This window comes from Colossoma macropomum, unplaced genomic scaffold, assembly GCF_904425465.1.
Source record: "Colossoma macropomum unplaced genomic scaffold, Colossoma_macropomum, whole genome shotgun sequence".
Taxonomy (NCBI): domain Eukaryota; kingdom Metazoa; phylum Chordata; class Actinopteri; order Characiformes; family Serrasalmidae; genus Colossoma; species Colossoma macropomum.
This window is the reverse complement of record NW_023494807.1, coordinates 15,861,787-15,885,824: the sequence shown is the minus strand read 5'-3', so window position 1 is coordinate 15,885,824 and position 24,038 is coordinate 15,861,787. Positions and strand designations below refer to the sequence as shown.

General features: G+C 40.1%; 1 protein-coding gene across 2 annotated transcripts; it reads right to left on the bottom strand.

The window, feature by feature from the left end:
• Position 1: 1 nt before the first annotated feature.
• LOC118797152 (kinesin-1 heavy chain) lies at positions 2–23,320 on the bottom strand. Of its 2 annotated transcripts, none has more exons than XM_036556401.1 (26): positions 22,832–23,320; positions 15,993–16,080; positions 15,792–15,865; positions 15,438–15,542; positions 14,856–14,904; positions 14,653–14,708; positions 13,866–13,953; positions 13,526–13,650; positions 12,527–12,631; positions 12,081–12,226; positions 11,753–11,901; positions 10,341–10,540; positions 10,182–10,250; positions 9,657–9,863; positions 8,374–8,517; positions 7,755–7,940; positions 6,132–6,249; positions 5,737–5,792; positions 4,755–4,864; positions 4,175–4,276; positions 3,926–3,986; positions 3,698–3,769; positions 3,395–3,499; positions 2,951–3,167; positions 1,889–2,030; positions 2–973 (listed from the first exon to the last, which is right to left on the bottom strand). In XM_036556401.1, exons 1-26 carry the CDS (start codon positions 22,955–22,957, stop codon positions 970–972), a joined length of 2,904 nt encoding a protein of 967 aa, XP_036412294.1. In that variant the 5' UTR covers positions 22,958–23,320; the 3' UTR covers positions 2–969. The 2 variants fall into 2 exon arrangements, with proteins under 2 accessions (XP_036412294.1, XP_036412293.1); XM_036556400.1 differs by having other exon boundaries at positions 7,755–7,943; positions 22,832–23,197.
• Between the last annotated feature and the right edge of the window lie 718 nt (positions 23,321–24,038).

The window sequence follows — 24,038 nt, the reverse complement described above, 5'->3', positions numbered from 1 at the left end:
CACACACCACAACAGGTGGTTTGAGGACCGACTGCTCTGAATTTCTCATTCTCTTCATCCGTGTGAGGCATCGCAGTGTGAGAAATCATTTCATACTCCACTCTACAGGAGAGGATCTCCAGCCAAGTTCACTTTCTTTCTGAACGCACCAAAAGCCTCAGTGATCATGTTTTAAAATGTATTTTAAAATGAATGTGTTCATCTAGAGTCAAGTTTGATTAATCACCACTAGAGTCCTTTACCACTCCCCCACCCGACCCTTTTCAAAAATCATTAAGTTAATTTCTTACAAAGTAAAAACCATCAACCATTATCTGCTTCAATACAACTGTTACAGTCACTCTATGTACAGCAGAACTGTAGTGGTAGATAGAAAGACGACAGAAATCTACTTCATATGTGCGAACGGCGCATAACTTTTCTTGTCGGATCTCATCTCTTGAGTTCCAGAAGCTAAACATCAATTACTCGGACCACAACGAGCTCGACAAGGTCACTAAACGTAGTGGAACCAGTGCGGAGAGCAGCCAAAGACGTGTGATCAATAATGTGCTGACGTGTTTGTTGCGCCTGATGAAACCCGCCGTACACGAACGGCTCGGTGTGGTGCAGGGCAGCGTGAGAATGAGAACAACTAACCGCAAGAGAGAAGTTAACCAAGGTACATTCAAAACTGTTCAGCGTTGTGGCCTGTTTTGCTTAACTTGCTTTGCTTATTTCTTACTTGTGGATTTTGTTTTTGTATGTGTGTATACCTGTGCGTGTGTGTGTGTGTGTTCATAAAATTATTTGTTTTTGACAGAAGGAAAAAAAATATGGGGGGAGTGGAACTGTACAGCCCATGAATATTCATATTTAAAACTCCTCCCTCGTGCGCATGTGGGAGGGATCCTGTTAATGGAATGAAAGGGTTCCATGGTGACATTTGCATTCTGCATCATCCGTGGTAAGCAAGCAAAGTCCTCGTCTTCAACTGAGAGGAAAACAAGAATGGAAAAAAAAAAACATTAGAATACTGTTAGATCCTGTATTTTTCCTTTTTTCACTCACTCATATCTTATATTTCGCTCTAGCCATTAAATATCCCACTGTCATAACTGTAATAGTACCTCTTAGTTTTTTGATCTTGCAGTGCATAAAAATATTTTAACAGTAATTTAATTGGTAACTTTAAAGCATGCATGAAATTGAGAAGGCTTCAGAAACATGAAGCTTGATATTACTACACTAAATGTCCAAAAGTATCCAGATACCAGCTACTTTAAAGATGCACCCATTACTGATGCAGGCATCCAACAGCTTATATAATCTCCACAGAAAAGCATGGTCAACAAAAAGGGATCTGGAGCAGCTGCACATAAGCCATGGTCACCATGCCTAATGCCAAGCATCAGCCAGAGGGGTATAAAGCCCCTCAGCATTGGGCTGTGGAGCAGTGGAACTGTTCTCTGGAGTGAGGGACTTTTATCCAACACTTGGGATGAGTTGGAGTGGTGTTTGTAATCCAGAACTAAACATCCAACATCAGCACCTGACCTCACTAACGCTCTCGGCTGAAGAGCCAAGAGCATTAGTGGCTGTTTTAATTAGTAAGGCTATTTCTCCTGAAGTATGGATACTGCCATGCTTTTTTGTTTGTATTTTTATTTGCTGACCTCATCTATCCTTGCTTTCATCTTTCAACTTCCTTTCTTGTTCTCATCCTCTCTTTCAGTCAGTTGTAAGGGGTCTGTCTGAAACTCCAGTTTCTATTTGCTACATCACTGGTCAGCCATACACGACAGAGAATCATGACACTCACTAGGTGGGATTTACCACTAGTTTTATTAAATTTCAAACTGGATTTTGTTTACTTTCATTAATATCAAAGCTTCTAAACCTCACAAACCTCTTCTCTTGTTTGTTGGCTGCACCTCCTCTGATAGCGGCTGGTTGGCTGTTTTGGAAGAGGCTGCCACCCCCTCCTCCACGGACTACGTTTGGGTGGGTGGGAGAGGCTACAGGAGGCTGCCCCGGGCGGATGGGTTTAGCTGGGAAAGAAAGAGAGAGAAGGTGGATTTGAGGCTTGACCATGCCTCGGTACAAAAGAATACACATGAATCCTTTCCTGCGATTATCTGCTGGTGTGTGTGTACATAAACTCTTGTCACTTGGCCAAGTTTCACTCGTATCACACAATCAGCAACAGGCTGATTTATTTTTTTGTTGTCCTACTAGTTCTAACTTTACAATGTGATGTAATGTGAACCAGCTGAGTGGATTTTGTTTCCCATTGCTACTTCTGCTAATGAAAGTACTAGAAATTAGACCATTAGACCAATTGTGATCATTTTTACTATTCAAACATTCCAACGAGAAGCTATTTTATATTGTCATTCATGCGAAGTGCTTTTCTCCACTACCTAGCCCAACCTGTACCAGCATAAAATAAAGAAAATGATATTACAGTAGCTTCATGAACATTATGTAGCAGTATTTAATGTAGAAACCTTCACAGACATCTGAAGCTTGTAAAATATGTGTGAAACACATTCGTTACTTTGCATGTAGGAGTTTTCGGTGAAACCTTTGGTAAATTTTGTAGTAGCACAACTCTATGTATTATTGAAGGAGCCTGTTAACCTATTTGCTATCAGCCGAGCTGGTCATTAAACTGCATAACCCACTTAAGAATTTGGTTTTGTTTATGCCTGCAGACACATGTGCATTCGTGCTAGAAATGTGCTGGGACCCGGCTGATGCAATGTTACAGGCTATAAAAACCATGGTAGTGGATTAACAGAATGTCATGTTCTCTCAAACACAAAAATTATGGTTATGGTCAGTGTGTGCCTGTCCATACTTATGTTTTTCATATCCGCATTCAAGTGCAATGTCCTTGAAAATGTCCACAAAATTAATTACAGGAACCGTCTGACCTTACCATAAACGTGGATGCATGTAAACTTACCTATCTGTGCAGAGTGTCCGCGACGGGCCATGTTCTTGGCTCTCACTGCCTCTTTGATGCGGTCCACCTCCTGTTGATAGCGTTTACGGTCACGCGCTGCATTCTCTTTGGCTTCCTTTAATGCTGACTCCAGAGCCTTCACCCTCTCAGCCGTTGCTCGCAGACGCTTCTCCAGCTTGGGCAACTCACAGCGCAAATCTGCATTATCCCGCACCAGCTACAGAGAAAAAGAGAGGTTACAATGAGTCACAGTAGATTTCTGTTGGATTGTTAGAAGGATGAAAGGGAGAGACTAATTAGCAGATAACAAATAACGTTTGTATTATTTTAGATACGAAATATACTGGTTAAAATAGGCAAAATAAGCAATAAATTTTGTAATATACATGAAAAGTACTTCATGCATGATTATGCTCTTATGTGTGCGTCACATGCATATTTTACCTGTTTGTGAACCTTGGTGAGCTGCTCCAGATTGTTCTCCAGAAAAGAGATCTTCTGTTTCTGTGCAGCGCTGCCACCAGTATCATCTGAGTCCATCTCAGCACTCTGTATACACACACACACACACACACACTCTATTACCCCATAAATCTAGACACTTCTGATAACAAAAAAAACGTAATACTTCTGAATGAGCGAGTTAATTATTTCTTCTATTCAGCTGTGTATTAATAACATGAAGCAAGAAGAGAAGCAAACCTGATAGTAGCTAAAAATAAATGAAACTGTTAAAGACATTAATACCTTTTTCACCCTTGTCGCAAGATCTTGAACAAAGAGTTTTCGAAGGTTATGAAGAGTCTGTAGTTCTTTGGCCTAACAAACAAATGAAACATTTTAGTGAGAGTTTCAAGCTGACAACTTTCACTTGAATTTTTGTTTTTACTTTTTATTTTGAAAAGAACTACACCAGTTTTGTCACATCATCCTCATCAAGACACAAAAAAAAAAAACAAAAACAAACAAACTCACCACTGTCTCCTCCAAACCCTTCAGATCCTGTCTGGCCTGCTCCCTACGGTCCTGCATCACCCTGTTACACAGCACACATACGAAACACTTAAGATAAGCGAGTAATAAATCTGCAATACACACTTTTTGTATTTTTGACAGTATGCTGCTTTTCATGAAGCTAATACACAACACAAGCCTGAAACTTCCATTATAATCAAATGAAGCCATATAACACCAGTTAAATGATAACAGCGTTTGTGATCATACGTGAGTTCGTGCAGTTTGCGACTCTTCTCCTGATCAGCAGATTTCAGTTTCTCATGTTCCACCCTCAAACGTTCCTGCTCCAACATGATCTTCTGATTCAGACTAGAGAGAGAGAGAGAGAGAGAGAGAGAGAGAGAGAGAGAGAGAGAGAGAGAGAGAGAGAGAGATTCATTGATGCAGGTTTTTTAGTTCAAGTTTTCAAAGTCTGACCCCTTTACTGCCCCCTAGAGACCAAGTGCCAAGTGATGTGTTTTCTCTTGTGTGTCTGAGAGCACAAGAAAGGAAAATAGAGAATGGACAAAAGAAGGAGAAATAAAGAAACAAAGAAAGGTAGAACAAGAGACAGAAAGACAGTGAAAGAGAGTGCAAGAGAGAAAAAAGGTGCGAGAGAGACAGCGAGAGCACGAGACTGAGGATGAAACAAAGGGAGATATAAAATCAAAACAGAATGAAGGACAGCGCATGAGTAAAGAGAGCAGAAAGAGAAAAATGAAAGCATACAAAAGAGCGTGAAGAGCAAGGAGGAAAAAAAGCGAGAGAGAAAGGAAAGAAAGAAAAAAAAAGGAAGAGAAACACATACTCCTGCAGTTCTGTGATTAGTTTCTCTTTGCTGTCCAGTTCATCTCTCAGGCTGCTGATCTGTTTCTGGTGGGCTTCTCTGTGACTCTGAATCTGTTTCTCTACCGCCTCCTACAAAACACACAAACACAATCACACACACACACCCACACACACACCCACACACACCCCACACACACCCACACACACACACACACACACACAATCACAAGGAAGCCAGGGAATACCCCAAAACTAAAGACGTGAAGAAATACTAATTTTCATACTTCATGAAAAACCTCACTATTGCCTGTGCGCTTAAGTGTTTCTTCCAAGGGCTGTCAATTGAGATCATAAGTCAGAATTTCCTCCTTATTTGTTTCATTGAATATGTTTAATTTTGAAATGCATTATTTTTCTGGCTGCAGAGAACATTAGCAGGATAAAGGACAGCAGTAAACCGCATATCAATTAAATATCAAGCATTCCAAAAGCACGTCGATTCCAGGGGTCTCGATGCCTGATGCCCAGGGCAGGTAAAATGTGATGTCGGGACAGCAACACGAAAAAAACAGAACTTCCCAAACTCTATTCACTTGAATATCGAAAATAAGCTGCTAGCGCATCTAGACTGCCGGACATGTGCATACAACGAATGAACAGTGAAGCTGATTCCACACTGACCAACTTAGTAACAACAGCATATCACATGGTTAAAAGAGGTAGACCTTAATAAATAAATAAATAAATAAACAAACAAACAAACAAACAAACAAACAAACAACAAAGTCTGCAACTGGTGGGAGTGGCAGCAGTATCTGTGCAGCAGGAACGTACTGTGTCCCGCAGCAGATGGCTTTAACATTCAAATGTACTAGTAGTTATCATATTCGCCTCAGACGCGAAAGGTCCCCGGTTCGAAACCGGGCAGAAACATGCTGCGCCCCCCCAAATTTGATCAATACTCAAATTTCAGATTTTATTTTGACAGAACTGTTCCTTACCTTCACCTCATTGGTGCTGTGTATCTCATTCTCCTTTTCCAGAGCATGAACTTTCTCTAAACACACACACACACACACACACACACAAATTAAAATCATGGTTCTGAAGGTGGTGTTGTGCTACCAAACATCACTCAGTTTACTTATATTCATTCAGTCAAATGCTATAATCTTTTGTTATTTGATCTACTGTCAGTAGGTCATAGGTCACTAATTTCCTATAACCTGCTGTCAGTAAACCAAAATCTTATGTAGAGCAACAAAAGACATCACCATACTTGTCTGAATGAATGTGACTAAACTCAGTCAGTAGGCATCTATTTGTGATTTCTATGTAGCTATAATGTCAGCTCTTCAATTGTATGTGTACATCTGTGTATTTGTGTTTGTTGTACCCTGAGCACTGATTTTGACCAGCTCTTCATTGAGTAAGTCCACATTCTCCTCCAGCTGCCTCTTCTTCTGCTCCACGTTCTGCAGATACTCCGTCAGAGACTTTATTTTTGCCTCATGCTAAAGGCACAGCACGAGAGAGGGAAAAGACGAAAGACACAGCAAGTGAGTTGGGCTCCTGCTTTTCTTTTTAATTCCCTCTGGGCAGTGCTATATTCCAATGACGCAAGGATACATTTCTTTTCCTCAGTTACAGCTGATACGAAGTGTAAAATCTTACATACTTTCCAATCAGCAGAGACATAGTTTCCAGTCACTTCTCTTGCACAGACATTACCAGTTTAAGAACTTTTTCTTATACTAACTGTCTTAACATATGAATGCAATACCTGAATCATTGGGTGAATTCAGCAACAGAGGACCCTCATAAGAGCTACATATTTTTGATTTGTCACAAGCCTTTCAAATGTAAATGTATTAAAACTGTATTGAGTAATTTTATTTGGATAAACCAGATTGTTGAACAGAGTCTGGCACTGTTTCACTAATTTACTATGACCTACTGACAGTATACCAAAATCTTACGTACAACAACAAAATAATTCATCACATTTAACTGAATGAACAACAACCATTAACTGAAACAGCTTAATCTTTTAAGAATAAGAGCTGTGGACTTTGGCACATTCCAACCCCCTGGCAAAGAACTTCAGCTCCCTGACTGTACTGCTCTGTAGAGTCTACCATACACTAGTCATTCTGTACTCGCTCTTTTCATTATGCCCTCTCTCCACTGATCCATCTCCAAGTGTCAACTCTTCTTCATTCATGCTGTCTTGTCTCTCTGTGTCCTCTGTGCCTTTTCCTGTCCATTCTGGTTTACAGACAACAGAGCCGAAGTTCATAGAGGCTACCCAGGGTTTCCACTATATGGGGGCTGGTGGGGGGCAGTCTGGCCTGTCACCACTGCTGAAAAATATCCTAGAAGAAACACTTCAAACCTCTGCTGCCCTGCACACCGAGGCACTTAACACAACTTCAGCTCCATGTCATGTTGCAACGTTACATATCCATGACTTCAAAAATGCATATGGTGTGTCATGAACGTAGGACTATACACACTGAAGAAAATAATGTTGTTCTTTGGATATGAGTGTTTAAATGTCACCTAGCTAGGGCAACACAACAAATTAAAAGTCACAGAAAGTTAACTTGTATGTCCTCATTCCAACATATGCTCAAAGTGGTAACACAATGTAGATCTCACGCAACGTTAACACCAATGACTGGAATTTTACCCATTTGTCTTTTTTACCCAGCTGATTTGTCGACCCACTAAGCATGTGGTTGGTGGAACCAGACTGGTTTCAGATTATAAACACACCCATAGTGATGATGCCAGGCCAGTAAAGACAAATGCTGAACGACTAGGACCCTGATAGTTACATTTGATTGGCTCCAGTAACTGAAAGAACAATACAGCATGAAGCTTATTCGCCCCACTTGCTGAATTCACCCTGCCGTTCTACTACTACCAAAACTGGTTTCACTGTGTTCTCAGTGTAGTATCCAAGAACTGATTAGGTTGAAGGAGTGGGAGGATGAAGACCAAGACAGTATGTTACCTGGGAGATCCGTAGCTGGCAGGCGGCAAGCTCCTTCTCATTTTCATCCATTTTCTTGTTGCTCTCTGACTGGCTGCTCTCAAGTTGCTTACAGCGCTTTACCATGGTCTTCACCTCTGACTTCAGCTTGCTGATGTAGAGCCTGGCCACAGTGAACTCCTCATCAATCATCCCACTGCCCTCATGCTGCTGTAAAACAGTGAAATAGACAGAATGAGCGTAAGGGTTTATGTGTTATACACACGGCTTTTGAATTCACAGTAATGCAGAAGAGTAGCATTACATTAGAAACTTTAATGCCCTAAATGTTAAATTATAGTACGCTGACAGAATTTTACGGGGGCGGGGGTGGGGGGTTGACTCTAATCTCTCTTTTTTGTCTTTTACAGACAGTAAAAGCCTAGCTCCTTGAACAAAAAAGCCGTTTTTTTTTTTACCACCTTGGGTCAGCGCAAATGCTCTGATACAATTTACAAATTTAAAAACATTCAAATCTCTTGCCTATTGCATAATGCATATCCTGTCAAACGTACTGCTAGGTCTCTCATGTTAAGTGATGATCTCAACTCTTGGCTCAAAGGTTTTTTTAGACAGAAGGAGCTCATTCAGTCATGTTCACCTTGACGTCATTGCTGCCCACAGCAATGCCAATCTCAGCCAGGTCCTTAAGCAGAGATGACATCATCTCAGTAACCCTCTTTTTCTGGTGATTAGTCATCTCCTTTAGCTTCTGCAGCTCTGAGTCTATGGACATCAGGATGGTCTGAAAGAGACAAAGAAAGCGTAATTTCTACATGGTTACATTTTCTGCAGTTTATAAAGTCTGTTTTAAAGCCACCTCTACAAAACACCTGCAAACATTACAGACTTTAACCCAAACAGCTCACTTGTTTCACTCATAACCCCCTACTATCACACCTCTTCAGGTTAGTCTGAAGCAGACTAAATAAAATAATGATGTATTTCAAATTCAAATAACGAAAGTTGGAAACTTTCACATTACTCCCCTTTACTTAATCGTTAAGCTGTAAAGTACAGCACCAACTAAGTAAAGCCAAATAGTGCACCTCATCAAATTAATATTTTTTGAGCTTCAAACATACTATACAATCGCAGTATTTCCTCTACCATTACACAGACAGAATTACATGCCACCTGGCTTGGATGACATACAGACATTAGGATGTAACTGACAGGCTAAGGCTTTCTTCCAAGCGCTCACTTTTAGGTGGTATGTGCCTATTTCTTGGCCAAAATTAAATTCTCAAATCTATTTTCAAATATAAACATGCATTATTTTCAGATCCCAACTACAATGTGGATCCCAAGGAGAGCTGGCTTGTGGGAGAGGAGCTGCAACTAACTCTAGTCTTCTAGTGATTTATCTTTATTCATGAAGAAAACCAGCAAGAGCTCCCTCTACTGAATGTCTATACATAAGTGACTAACTTTAAAGCATTTATTACAACCTAAAATGCAAAAGCAGATCTGTTTGGGAATTTTACACACTTCACAGCCCAATTAACTATTATTAACACTATTCTTATACATTTCTTTAGTATATAGGCAAATTATTGTTTGTCACAGTATCGCACAGAAATTATTTGGAAATATATTAAATGAAACTGATAATAATGCTGTGCAAAGATACTACCCTGGCCTTGCATGTGTCTGATGACACCATATACACACAAAACTGGTAGCTTCGAAAGGTCTACCACCTGGCCTAGAAAATTGAAAGAAAACATTGTTTTTGTATTAAGACTGGTCCTCATCCTCAACCCAACATCAACCTTGTAGGACGAAAATGCCATTTTTTGTATTTCTTTTAAATCGACTGTAGTGCCTGAAAATGAGTGGCAGAAGTCAGGTTTTCTCACGCATGTACACAAGCACTCTTACGGATTTCTGGTTAAGCTCCTCGCTGAGGGTTTCAAACTCCTTGGTCTTGTCTTCCACCTCCTGGCTCTTCTGATCATAATTGACAGCAAGCTCCTCCAGCGCCTGCAGAACTTCCTTCACCTCCTCCTTAGAAGCCTCATTCTCCAGCTGCAGACGTGTCAGCTCTGCCTGCAGATTATCATGGTCCCGCCGTGACGAGGCTAACAGCTGCAACACATTAAAGAAAAATGAATAAATTAATGATTGGTCAATCTTATTCACAAGTGCCGATGTGGCTGCACGTTTTCAATCCACTAAGCAGAAGCACACCTGAATCCACTGGTTTCATGAGTTAGTCTCAGTCTTCAAGCAACAGATCAGCTGCATAAGGCGTAATCAAGCTTGGCTGGAATAAAAACCTGGGGCCACACCAGGTGACCCCTGCTACTGACATTTACTTTTGTGAAAACTCCTTGGAGCACTGAGTAGATAAAGACCACAGATCATGACATTGCACACAAGCACAGCACACATACAAAGACTAACCTCCTCCTGATCCAGCATTTGTTGTTTGAGTTTCTCTACCAGTTGAGACTGCTGATTAATCTCATCATCCTGGAGAGAGAAAAATAAACAGAGCAGGATTAATGGTGTACAGAGGAAAAACCGAGGTGCGGTCAGTCTAGATGTAGATTGTTTGCGCACCTTGTCATCCAGCTGTTTGTAGAGTTTAGCGAGCTCTGCCTCACACTTCTCTCTCTCAGCATCAGTGAGGCGGACCCCAGGAACTGCGGGCACTCCCGGTGTAGAGGCTGGTTTATCATTATTCACAACATTATCCAGAACCAGAGCATCTGTGTTAGCCTTCTCCTTATCATACTGTTCTTCCACAGGAACTGTCTCACCTGTATGACACACACAGACAGACAATAACACACAGGCAAGGGTGAGCAAAATCTCAAACCCAAGCCCTCTTGAAAACTCTATAGCCAGGGCTGAATAATGCATTAAAACAGCAATTTTTCATCCCACTGTTGTGCCAAATAGTTCAAAGGGCCATACTGTGCTGTTCTGAGCTGGTTTGAACTCATAAGACAGGTTACAGTTTCTGTTTCCATTTGCTGCACTGCTAGCTGGAACCGAGCCTGTACTGTGGTAGGTGGCACCTTTAGTCTGCTAACTAGGCTAGCATTAGCTTAGCCAAGCAAGCTACAACCAAAAACAGAGCAGAACAGTTTTGTGACTGTCACCCTTCACGTGACCACTTTCTCAGTCATGAGTTTGAAAATCATCCACACTTGTATAAACCAAGTGCCAGTTCGAACCCGTACTGTGGTGTGTGGCACTGTTTAGATCTGCCGCCCACTAGCCAAGGTAGAAAGCTGCTAACTAGAGAGGAGCCAACTAGCATTAGCCTAGCTAGGAAGCTACAGATCCAAACACCATGGAACAGGTTTTGTCACTCCAACACCAGCGACTCGACTTTCCACAGTTTTGAGTCATGATCATCTACACTTACACCAATGTAGCTTCTGTTACCCAGAATGAAACCTGTGAGTAGAACTGTTACCATGCAAAGCTAAAACTAACCAGCTCCTCTCTCCTAGTCTGAAGCGACATTTAACATTTAGCAATAGTTTTTAGATAAATAGTAGGACATTTACTGACTGGTGAATTCGAAATCATGCACTGCTTTCATTTATCTGGTGACTGTATAAGCAAACTGAACTTATCCAGGGGTGTAATGATGCACATATTTTCAGGTTCAACATGATTTTCGATTTTGAGATCAAAATTCAAAGAAATAGATTTCCATGTTAAAAAATGTCTTTACTATTACAGCATTATTAATTTATACTCTAACCTATTTGTATTTTACTTCTCACGCATAACTCATTGGAAGTAGATAAGAAATTCTATCAAAAGTATTGAATGTATTTAATTTGAGGAGAAGTTAGTTTTGCTTCATCAGAAATCAGAAGCACACTATCAGTATGTATGGGATTCCTTTCATAACTATGAAATTACACTTATGTATGTGTAGGTATGTAATATGTGTAGAATACTAAGTTGTGTGTGCACATGTGCTAATGGTGGTTAATGAGCGCATTTCTCACCACTCCTCCAGCGGTTGAGTTCATTCTCCAGCCATGTGATGGTGTTCCGCAGGGCCTTGTTTCTCTCTTTCTCTCTTTCGTACTTCTTCTTCCACTGTTCTGCTGTCAGCTCCACGTTCACACACACAGTGTTCTTAATTGTCTTTGCTCTAGACACACACAGACAAACAAATGGATTTTTTTTCACTTTATTTTTCAACAAATGCACAAGATTGCATTAGGCTTTTGGAACAGAACACCAGTACCCACATTAGAAGTGCATACAAAGTCTATAAAGGAGCAAAAAGAAACTTGCTTGAGTGTAAAGTGTGTTTGTGTCTGTTTTCACCTCTGTCCAAACATGAGTGTTGATTTAGTCTCTGCCTCATTAAAGCTTGAAGGGGAACAGCAGATGACAATGGTGGTCCTGCAGTTCCCACCCAGAGAGTCCTGCAGGATCCTCGTCATCTTACTGTCTCGGTAGGGAACATATGTCTGAGAGAGAGAGAGAGAGAGAGAGAGAGAGAGAGAGAGAGAGAGAGAGAGAGAGAGAGAGAGAGAGAGAGAGAGAGAGAGAGAGAGAGAGAGAGAGAGAGAGAGAGAGAGAATTTGAGACCCCTCTTACACTCACCAAGTTCCCCAGAAGACAATAGATAAAACAAAACTATCAAAACCTAATGACATGTTTTGTTAACTATTCCTTGATGTGAAATTGGACAAAATGGAATGTTCCAGATATAAAAGTGAAATATATATTTTAGTGTGGATGTAGAGGTGTGCAACCGCAAGACTGACCGATCCTTCAGCCAAAGCTGAGATGACATTTCCCAGGGAGGACAGAGATTTGTTGATGTTTTTGGCTTCATCCAAAACGGCACCTTCAGCTCCTGTTTTACTGACCTGTCAAAAAGGACATAAGTTCACAAGTTTAGTGCTAGGTCTACAGTCCAACCACACTCAAAACCAGATAACTCACTACTGGAAAAAGCACAGTAATGTGCAAAACTCAATAGTGGAGAAAATACAGTATTGTGCAAAAGTCAGAGACTACCTTTCATTTACTCAATTTTCAGTTAAAATGGCCATCAAAGTACAAGTTATTAATTTTTCAGAAGATATTTCTGAGGAGATTAAATATACAATAATCCACTTGCATGAGGAAGAAAGTCAAAAGGACAAAACAAAACATTGTTAAGAGATAAAATGGGACACTCAACCATGCAAGAGCTGGTAGGTCACCAAAATTGTCACAATCACAAATTTTCAGCTTTGAGAAAAGAAAACATACAAAAAGAAGAAAATTTTGCAAATCATGAAGAAGTGGTGGGTGTTCCCAGAACAGTTGACTGGCCACCTCAGTACCCAGACCTTAACATTACTAAATACTTTTGGGATAACCCAAAATGCAACCAACTTCTACGAATGAACTCTGGAGGTGTGGAAAAGTAACCCTGCAGATTTCTTTCAAAAATGAAAAGCAGGTCTCCCAAAAAGAATGGAAGCTACAATAAAAGCTAAAGGGGGACACATTAAATACTGAACATGTGGTATCTTATTTAGTCACCAAAGCATCTGTGTAATTGTCTGATGATCCCCCCCCACCTTACGCTGAAAAAGAACAAGCACTTGAAAATGAAAAACAAAGGGTGGTCTCACACTCTTGCACAGTACTGTTCCTGCAGATATTTCAGACTCTGAGGATTGAAGCAAGCATCCTTGGTTTGCTTTCACTGTAATGGTGTAATGTTTAGTACACTGTGTAATTCATGAACACTGCTCCTCACAGGTACATACCTTCTCACTACCTGCCAGGTCCACCAGGTATAGTTTGCCGCTGAGCTTCTGCTCTGTCTGAGTGTTCTCCTGCTTTACATTTATCAAGAAGATGCTGTGACTCCTGGAGCTGTGCTCATTCATGTCTGTCACACACACACACACACACACACACACACACACACACACACACACCTTATGGATAACAATCATGAGCATAGTACAGATATTGTGGTGAGGGAGTTACTTTGGATATACTTGTGTTAGTGTGTTTGGCAGGAACTAAATAACACTTTGGACATGCCCTTTACAAACTTTCGACATCAACTTTTTAAATATGACTAAGTGTGTGCGTTCATACTTGTCACTGCTACATGTCTGTTGGATTTGCCCTCGTCAATGGTGTCCATCACCTCTTCTGGACTACACACAAATCGCTCAGTGCAGCCCTGAAATTCCATCAAAATAACACTCATCAGCACTTAAAAGGTTAAAAGCTTGAACAGCGGAACACAAAACATTACAAATTAATCACTTTTTGGATTTGGGTCCACATTTTGTAATAGCATCAATTGGCAAGTAAACTGACCAATACTTTATAGCCCATATCAAGGAAAACCATAGTTTCCTTACAAAAACAAAGAGTCTGATGTGTAAAAACTGCTATATTTTAAAGATGTACCACTCACTCAGCTATAAAAAAAATGTGTGATAATGAAAAACACATTTACAAATACATCTGTCTATTCAGTCTACAGCAGTTTAGCCCCCCCCCATTCACACTAAAGTTAGGAGTGCTTGAGCCAGGACAGCTTTTCTTTTTTCTTTTTTTTAACCAAGGTACAATAAAAGGAAGCCAATCAGAACAGAGGTAGCTTACATACATCTTAAACACAGCAACAAAAGCTGCCTGTTTACTTCTAAGGGGCAAAGACAGGCTGAAGAATAATCATGTAAAAAAAAAAAAATATGTCTGTTTTTGGTATATAAAACAAATGGTTGCAAGCATAAGAGAAAAAACTAATTACAAAAAGCAAAGTGCAAGAAAAATTTAGGATCAGGGCCCTTTAATAGTGTAACTAACCAGATTAAAGGAGTAAAAACAGAGATGATGTGCAATTGATGGTCATGAAAACTCTGAGACTTACCTTGACATAAGGAACTCTGTTTTTGTCTTCATGTACAGACAGGTTAGTCTTTGACACTGAGACAAACAACAACACAGGCAGAAAGAGGGAGAGAAAACAAAAGTCACTCGAATGCACTAAATTCTTTGTTTTATATGATTATATAGCATCAGTCACTTTTCAAGAATCACAACAGATAAAGAAAAGAATGGCATAAGACTCACCATCCAAAAGGTCCCGGATCTTATCCAAATAAATCTCAAAATACGAAACCTGCCGTCACAATAAATCACACATTACAACAAGGTACCAAAAAGAAAGAAAATAAAGAAACCCAGCAGGAAAGGATCACAAGTGGGTTTTTAATCAATGGCTATTATGCAAGTTTTGAAAATGTGCATAACCTGGATGGAAAAGCCAGAATTTCAAAAATGCCTAAATATTGCAAAAAAGTTTTTAACATTTGAATGAGGTAGGAATGTTGGTTTATCAGTATAGGAGAATTGCAAAAAAAACAGGGATTGAACTGTTAGAGCTACAGCCGTGTACAGATGAGAGAGTAGTGTCAAAACTGCTCTACTGAAAAATAATAAAGGTTCAGATCCCTTCACTATATACGCCATGCTCCAGTTGTGCTGTGTGAAAGTGGTTTCCACTTCATTTACAAGTGGCACATGATCCGGTGTATGTTGCTTTTGCTACCTTAAAGCTCCAACTTTAGAGAGAGAGAGAGAGAGAGAGAGAGAGAGAGAGAGAGAGAGAGAGAGAGAGAGAGAGAGAGAGAGAGAGAGAGACTGAAAACTTACTTTGATATGAAACTCCAGGTTTTCATCCATGGAGTAAATGTAGTTAAAAATGTCCTGCACTATCCTGGGAATGATTCCCATTGCGTCTGTGTCATGGAGATTACCCTGGGGGAAAAAAAATTCATCAAGCTCTTAATAAATAGTGGGCGAGCTGGTGTTAGTATTCTTCCCCTGGTAGAACGATCTCACACACACACACACACACACACACACACACACACACACACACACTTTCTAAGCCATTTATCCTCCTGGGTTGCAGGCCCGGTAGAACATTCAAATTTAATTTAAAAGAAAGAACATGCTTACTATATCAATACTTCACACTTTTCCTTTCAAACCTCCATCTCTTACCTCCATTGTGTGCGTTTTGCCTGAAGATGTTTGCCCGTAAGCAAAAATGGTTCCATTATAGCCATCCAACACATCTGTAAATATAGACAGATCATATTTACACTCTTGATCCTTTCAGTACAGGATAATTAATATACAAGTCCAGCGATACTTTTCAATAGACAAGGCTATACCACTACAGGCCACAGTTGGAGCATGTACCTTTGACAATCTTCTGAGCACAAGCATTATAAACTTGCTCTTGAGTCGTGCTGGACTGGAGAACTCTATCAAACACGTACGGTTTACCCTAGAAAAGAACACATACACATACATAGAATGAGTACCATCAACATAAACCACAGAAAGAGCAGCTCCCCTTCTAAACATCTCATTAGAATGAAAAAAGATTTTGTAAAGTCCATTTCTTTCCTCTACATGCCAATTTGACTTCGTCCTTTCTTTTTTTTGTCAATAAAATAGCAATGAAAAATAATCAGCAGCAAGAAAGTAGGTCTCAAACAAATGATCTATCAAACAGGGTCATAGTTATACAGATAGATCCCAAACAGAAAAGGTCTGATTTGCATACACACTTATACATGCATACTTATGCATACAAACTTAATGTCAACTTGTTTTGTTTATCTGTTTATGCTTTTAGTTACAGGCTCCTGCACATATGACTGACTGTCAAACAAATAACAATATTGGTCATTGTGATTAAGAGATTTTTCCCTTGGTTGGACTTGATTTGGGCAGGGCTGTCTTAGAAGATACTGACTTTCAGTGGTCCCTTGAACCAATCAGAAATAAGACAAGTGTTTCGTCAGCAGCTCCTTACCACAGCTTCACCCCACACAAACCAGTTGCGCATGGTCGACTACCAGTGAGCGAACTAGTCAGCTAGCATTTTAAAAACATCTCTTACTGTGGTGAAATTACTATAATAGCTTTAATAAAAAAAAGAGTCTCCGCAGCGCCTACGTTACAGAAGATTAGTTACATCTATCTTGGTTGAATATAAATGTACCTTTATAATCAGATCTAGGCTACACCACTGTCAGTCAGTGTGGTCTGAAATGTCCACACAGTCCTAAACTTCAGGCACAGAAGTTGAGCTTTTCTAGTTTGTCACTCCATTTGAAACACTGTTCAAGATTCCTTTTTTGCAAATCTGACTTGGTCATCAAATTACAAACCTATAAGATGACCGAGACAGTCTTAATCTCTTGTTGCTACTACTACTATTGCTATTATAACTGCATCTCTTTCAAAATAAACATGGCAGGACCATGTTGTTTAAAATACTGCTATTCCTACATCCTGAACCGCCGCCCCAGGCAAAAACATGGTTTCTATATTTGCATTAGATCCATCTTCAGTTGTGAGAGGAGTCATCATAGGCTTTGGTTTTCTCCTCCCACATACAGAGGACAAGGCTTTATTTTCACAGTGTAGCAGTTTCTACCACTGAACTTTCCTGTTCTGCCTTCGGGCAAGGCTGATTGGTTATATAAATACAGCCTGCAGGCTTTGATTGGTTGTTAGGAGGACACTCAGCTGACACAATGTGAAGGAACAAACAAACCCATGACCAATAAAAAGACTGGGTTTATTCACACGCTTACACCAAAGTAAACCAGCAGTGTATTCGCTGACGCCATGCAGCGCTGCATCGCTTATAAAGTTCTCTTCTTTCTAAAACCTTCTACCTTAAACTTCATTAAACCCCCTAAAACGCAAGATTCCTTATGTTGTATGTGAGCCCATGCTTCAACTCTTTATTCTCATAAGTACATATCTAGAACATTAGTTTCATAGTTACTATTTAGTAATATATAGTAATGAAAATCAATTAACACAATAAACATTTATAGTACCTGATAATAACTACGTAGTTTAAGGGGCTGGAGAGTATTATATACAGTTGACCTGCATCACTATCCTGAACAACTGTTAGAGGTGGATTTTAATACACTACTTAAAATCCAGTTTTCCATGTCTATCATAATATGTGCACATTATGCCAGTGTTGATGCTCTGTAAACATTAGGCTTCCTTGAAAACAAGCTTTTGTGCTGAAGGGGATTTTCCTTAATTGTGAGCTTCCCGTAGATATTCTCCTTAAATCTATACATCATGTCAAGAGCACTGGGGATGGGGGAATATAATGTTCAAATGGTATGCTGTGGTGTTTAAAAACAATGAGGATATTTCAACATTGTGACATGTCAAATTTGCATTCCCCATCTGAACAGCCAAATAAACACACCCTACCCCCTTATATTATAGAGATGCTCATTGGTGGTGTGAAACTCACTGATAGGTGGCCCTCAAAGAAAGAGGGCAAAAATCAGACCGTGGAAAAACCTTAGAAAAACTAAGCATGACAGCGGCTCAGCGACAGCCAAGAGCCACAAACACCCCAGGACCCACTTGGTTTTGGCTTTCACTCTAACACTAGTCACTTCACTTTGTGCTCTCAGATATCCTCTAAACAGGAGTCATTTTAGCATCAGTTAGCTGGAACCAAGTCTGTGCTATAGTGTGCGGCACATCTGGCCTGCTAACAAAGCTATTGTTAGCTTAGCCAAAACACTACGGTCCCAAACACCACAGAACAGGTCTGAATTCAACTTTGTCACTCAAACACCAGTAACTTGATTTTTGCTGGTGATTTATCATCTGCACTTGTTTCAGCAGAGCACCAGTTAGTCTGAATCAAATCTGTTCTGTGGTGTGTGGCACTGTTTGTGTCTGAAGCCTGCTCACTAAGCTAACATTAACAGTATGTGTCCACTGCATCTGGTGCAGAATTGTCCCTCTGTTTCCTTCAGCAGCACCTCACTGCTTGAGGGGTGTGTCTGTCTAGAACGCAGTATGCAAATGAAGCTGTCAATCAGCCATAGACTTTAAATTACTTTCGAATAAATTGTCTTCTCAACTAAGCTACCTGTGTGAAGTTACACAGGCTGTCAATCAACAAAACAGATGCTACTAGCCTGCTATAACTCCAATTCAGTACTGTCTATTGACCCAACATGAACACTGACAGTGTTAGAGGCTTTCTGCTATTAGATATGTATTTTACTTTTGTATTTGTACTCATTTAGTTTCTAATCGTACAGAATGGGGGACTCAGACACAGCAGTTATTAACTTTACTTCCATGTTGTCCAGGCAGAACTATGTAGGCACAGACTCACTATGCTCAGACAATGACTGACTGGTCAGCGCTACACGCCCGACGTGCAATTTGCATGAAGTCACAAGCCATGTTTGCATTTCCACAACTATTCACTATCCACACTCACTATTCCACAATCCCTGGCACATTTTTTGATACACTCCGATGAAAATGAGTGGGGCGAAATTTCCGATAACAAAATTGTGGGAATTGGACACATACTGTAAGTTATCCTATCAGGCTACAAATCCAAATGTGATGGGACAGGCTTGACTTTGCCTTCCTGTCCCTTCAGCGCCAACTGCTTGACTTCACTCCCTCAGATTTGAATCATTATCATTAAACTTGTGCCAGTGCTTTATTTACGCAAAATCAAACATGTTTGTGAGCAGAGCGGTTATCAAGATAGCTAAGCTAATGCTAACCAGCTCTTCTGCCGTAGTTAGCAGCTGAGATTTATTTAATGATGCTTTAAAAATCACGCACTGCGTTCATTTGGTGACCATGTAAGCAAATTAAAACTCTGATTATTCTTCAATTTTGAAATAATGAAGGAGGTGGCACAAACCTTCATGCTTTTACATCACTTACGGTGATTTCATGCTATTTTTGTTCATTTTCCTTGTCTATAACTTGTCTAAATGAAGCACATTTAAGATAAATGGCAAAAATCTGCCTCTGCACCACTGCTGCGTTATTAATGTGACCTTTTACGTTTGCCACATTTTTCCATTGTGCCAGGCCCAGTTCCATAACAAAATGAATGAGGGTCCATCAGAAATAAAGGGAGGTACACACTAAAAAAAAAGCACTGTTACTCAAAAGTATACTGAATTGTGCAGCTTACATTTGTTCATGATTATATGGCCAAAAATTTATAAAAGATTTAGAACATTACCACAAGTAAAGGCACTGTTCTTAAGTAAGACGGTCATTTATTTTCTTTTTTCCCCAAATCTCAACTGAGGGTGCCATGCATGCTTTTGGGTCCCAGTAGAACTGGGCTTGTGCCACACAATGATCTTTTGCTGCTTTCTGTCAACAAAATGCCACTAGAAGCATGTACAAAATAATCCAGTTCGTCACTCATAACTGGCTGTTTACTGGTAAAGCAACAGGGATCCTTACGTCAAAAGTATCATTGCTCAGAGTACAGAGCTGATCAGCCTAATGAGCTGTCAACATGGATAAAAAAAAATGTAAACAGGACACGAAACTAAACAGTTAAGAAATGTATTAATGTCTTCATACTTAAGGTAAGATCTGAATGGATTACAGTTAAATACATAACAATTAAGTATTGCCATTATTTTAGTATTTTTGTATTCCACAATCTCACCAAGTATGCAATAATGTTGGCCTATGCATGTTTCATTCTTTTATCATGGTGTGCTATTGCACTTGTTGATTGAAAGAACAGTATAAACAGTACTGAGTAAAAATGCGCTAAAAGCGTTTTTGCAAGTTTGTCATATTTCGCTTCATAAAATATTTGGTGGGTCTCAGGACAAACAGTACTTCTACATGTGGGTCCAGCATGAAAAAAACTGGGGACCCCTTGTAAATGTCACATACAGGCATTAGCTAAAAGCCATTTTTTCCTTAAAAATCTACTTGGCATCCAAATTACAGGTATGACTAACTGGCAAGTTTCATGACTAATGCTGATGTTCAAGGAATTGCCGAAATTTTCAGTAGACATTCATCAGCACAAAGTAGTCACAAAGCTGCATGCATATGAACAGAAGGGGTCATTAAGTAAGTATATCAGTAAATCAGTAACATTTATTTATGTAACATTTAAAACCAAAGCACTTTACAATTAATGGACAAAAACTGTCATCATTAAAAGGTAGACTGGCTGTATCTCTGAATGGTCATGCAGCATTTACCACATGCAGCAGAACTGACTACGTATATGAATGACTCTAAATGTTTAAGGATTTTTAACAGTTTTGGCCCTTATTTGGACAGCTGAACCTGCTGTCATCCCAGTTCTCAAAAATGCTATTCACAGGAAAAAAAGTCCCTAATGATCCTGCATGTAATAAACGCCTTGACTGACATTCTGGTGGCAGGCCTCTTTTACGGTGGACCTTTGGTTTGTTTGTATATTCCGGAAGTCACGTATGTGCATTTGGCGGCTCATCGTTAGATTGTATATACCAGATGGTTAAACAGTAAACGTTCGGTTGCTTGTTGAAATCATTTTGTTGTATCATCTAGAATGGCAATTACGCATCGTTTTGTAAAAGCATTGTAAACGTGACTACAGTCAGCTGTTGTAGTGCAGTTTAAAAGTGGAAAAATTGTACTTCACAGTTTCTGACAGCACTCAAACGCAGTATAACATCATCTCCTTCCAGTCTTATGTAGCCTTTAAACAAGACTACTTACTACTAAACATTATCTCAGGAAACTGTGGTCAAGAATTCATAAAGAAAGTGTTATTTACATCTTCATAACAAAATCAGGAGTGAAAAATATATAAAAGAGCAAAATGTGTCCTATTTAACTGGATTTAGTGCAACACAGTATGGAAAATACTGAACAAAAATTGTGTTTTAAATATGGCACTACTGGTTCTTTTTTTCTTCTGTTCCAACTGATCAAATGTCTGAAAAAATAAATACTGTGACATGTCTTGTATCATGAAACTTGCAAATCAGAGTTGCCACGCATTTGAATTTGTTTTTTTTGTTTGTTTTTTTTTTAAACATTTAGCCAAAATAATAAAATGAAACTACCTACAACTACGACAATCCGTTGCTGTGCTTAGGACTAGTACTGTCAATTAGCTGCCACACCACACACTATCGCATCACACACCACCAAGGAAAACTTAAATTATATATTGAAATATATACTTTGGTATGTATAAACGTAGATGCCTTTGTACTTTCACTCGTGTATTTTTGACCCCATACTTCCACTTTTAATCGAGTAAGACTTCGATAAAATCTCATACCAACTCTTTCAGTTAAGTTTAATTTCTCTGTACTGGCAAAAATAACTCGATATCGAACCGAACACGTAGTAAATGTTTTAATGTTTGCAATGTGCTGGTTTAAGGGTGGACATATGACTTGTGCTTGTTTCTCGTGTTGAATCACTCTCTAAATTCACAAAGAAATGTTACGTTCATCTTAGTGAGTTCTATATTTGAGAGACATTGCTGCATAATGTTGCTATTAAGTAAAGGAAAAATGTTAATTAGAAAAAAGAAAAACCCTGTCGAAATCAGATCCTGGATCCTCGCTGGACTGATGAGCTTAGCGATAAACAGGAGGAGAGAAGGTGGGCCGGGGCCAGTCAGCTACAAGGAAAATCTGCTGTTTAGGCAAACGCTTGTTGACTCAAAGTGGAGCTGATATATCTGTTTACTGACATTTTGAAATCTTTCCCATATATACAGATGGTTAACTGTACATTACTTGTGTTTTATTCCAGTGTCTCCAATTTGCCATAGTCGGCCGATTTGACTGTCAGACCCTGAAACAACACAGACACTGCTTAGTTAGCCGGACTAGCTAGCTAGCTAGGTTAACTATGTCGGATAGTTCTGCTAGCTACGAGTACATTTAAAATAGCAAAGCTGGACTTTTGGTTGTCCCTGCTCTGTATCCCAATAGTTATTTTCAGACACACAGCTGTCAAGAACGAGTTGTCGCCTTTATACACTTTTGCCCAATGTATGTTGACCACCAGCTAAGTTAGTCGAACAGTTAGCGAGCTAACCTAGCGCGCTGTGGGTGGACTGCTAACGTTAGCGCGACGCTGCCCGTCATTTTAGCCACATCAGAAGCTGAAGCTCCTGAGCCAAGGCCCGCATTTACACTCGAGTAAACAAGACAGAAATGCGTTCAGCTCACCCCAATGACCACCGTGTCCTCCCCCTGGAACTTAGGGATGTACTTGTCCCCTCTTTCCACCTCTGAGCTGTTCAGTGGCCTGAAACGGCACATTACTTTGATGGTGCACTCCGCCGGGTCCGCCATCTTCCACGATTACGGAACGGAAAAGAAAAATCACACAGAGAGAACCGAGCCGACGGCGAACCACCACCCTGAGGGAAACCTGCCCGCCCCAAACTCGGCGACAACGGCTGAGTCCTCGAAGGGGTGTCGGCAGAGTTAGACGCTTAGGCCGGCGGAAGACGGTCACTTCCCCCAAAACATGGCAGCCATGGTGCCGGCTCGGTCTGCCCCGTCAGTGGGGCAGTTATTAAACAGGCGCTGACGTCACCGCCTCAACCACCGCAGGCAGGGCAGCAGAACCAGAGTTCCTTATACTCTGTAAATATGAACCTCTCCTGCCTTTATACCTCTCTTTCTTCATACACATGCTAATTAGGGTTCAAGCATGCAATGCATTGTATTGTAATTGTCAAGATTTTTCTTCCTATTCTTTTTCTTCCCTGAAACGCACAGCCCAAACCGTAAGTCCTAGAAACTTGAAACTTGGTCAATAGGTAGTAGTCCCTCCCGCTACTCAGGCGCAAGAAATCAGCCCAGTCGGCCACAAGGGGGCGCTATAGCGCAGGTCAACGCGTTTGGGTCTATAACTCCTGAACCAGATTTTTGCCAGACAAGACATATTTTTTTCATAGTTCCTTGGGTCCAACCAAACAACTTTGCCATTTGGACCATTTAGCTCCGCCCACACAGATTTTGAGCTAATTTGCATAATATGCGAAACCTACTTTTGCGAACTAGTCCTACAATTTTTGCCCAATCCCCATGTAATTGGTGTCAAAAAATTCAGAGGAGAATATTCTGACTTTTCTAAAATATTTTGACTTTTCTAAACAACATGGCTGCCATATGCAAATGAACCCTTCTGGATAAATTCAAAATAATTCAGAATTAATTTAAAATTCTGTAACTCAAGAATTCTTCAGCCAAACAAATTTAAACTTCACAGACGTAATCAGCAGAAGATTCTGAGGTAGCCATTCGATTTTTATGCGCATATGTCATTAGGGGGCGGAGTTAATGCTACATGGCTGTTTCTCAGCATCCGTACATCCGATCAGGCTGAAACTTTGCAGCTACCACCTGTTGGCCAGACTATAAGAGA

Bases quoted from the DNA above. Each gene is read 5' to 3' on its own strand.
- LOC118797152 (XM_036556400.1), bottom strand. From the start codon at position 22,957: ATGGCGGACCCGGCGGAGTGCACCATCAAAGTAATGTGCCGTTTCAGG. The intron at 10,251-10,340 runs GTGCGCAAACAA...TTCTCTCTCCAG, and splicing joins ACAAACAGCTGGATGACAAG to GATGATGAGATTAATCAGCA. The intron at 5,793-6,131 runs GTACAACAAACA...GTGTGTGTTTAG, and splicing joins GGTCAAAATCAGTGCTCAGG to AGAAAGTTCATGCTCTGGAA.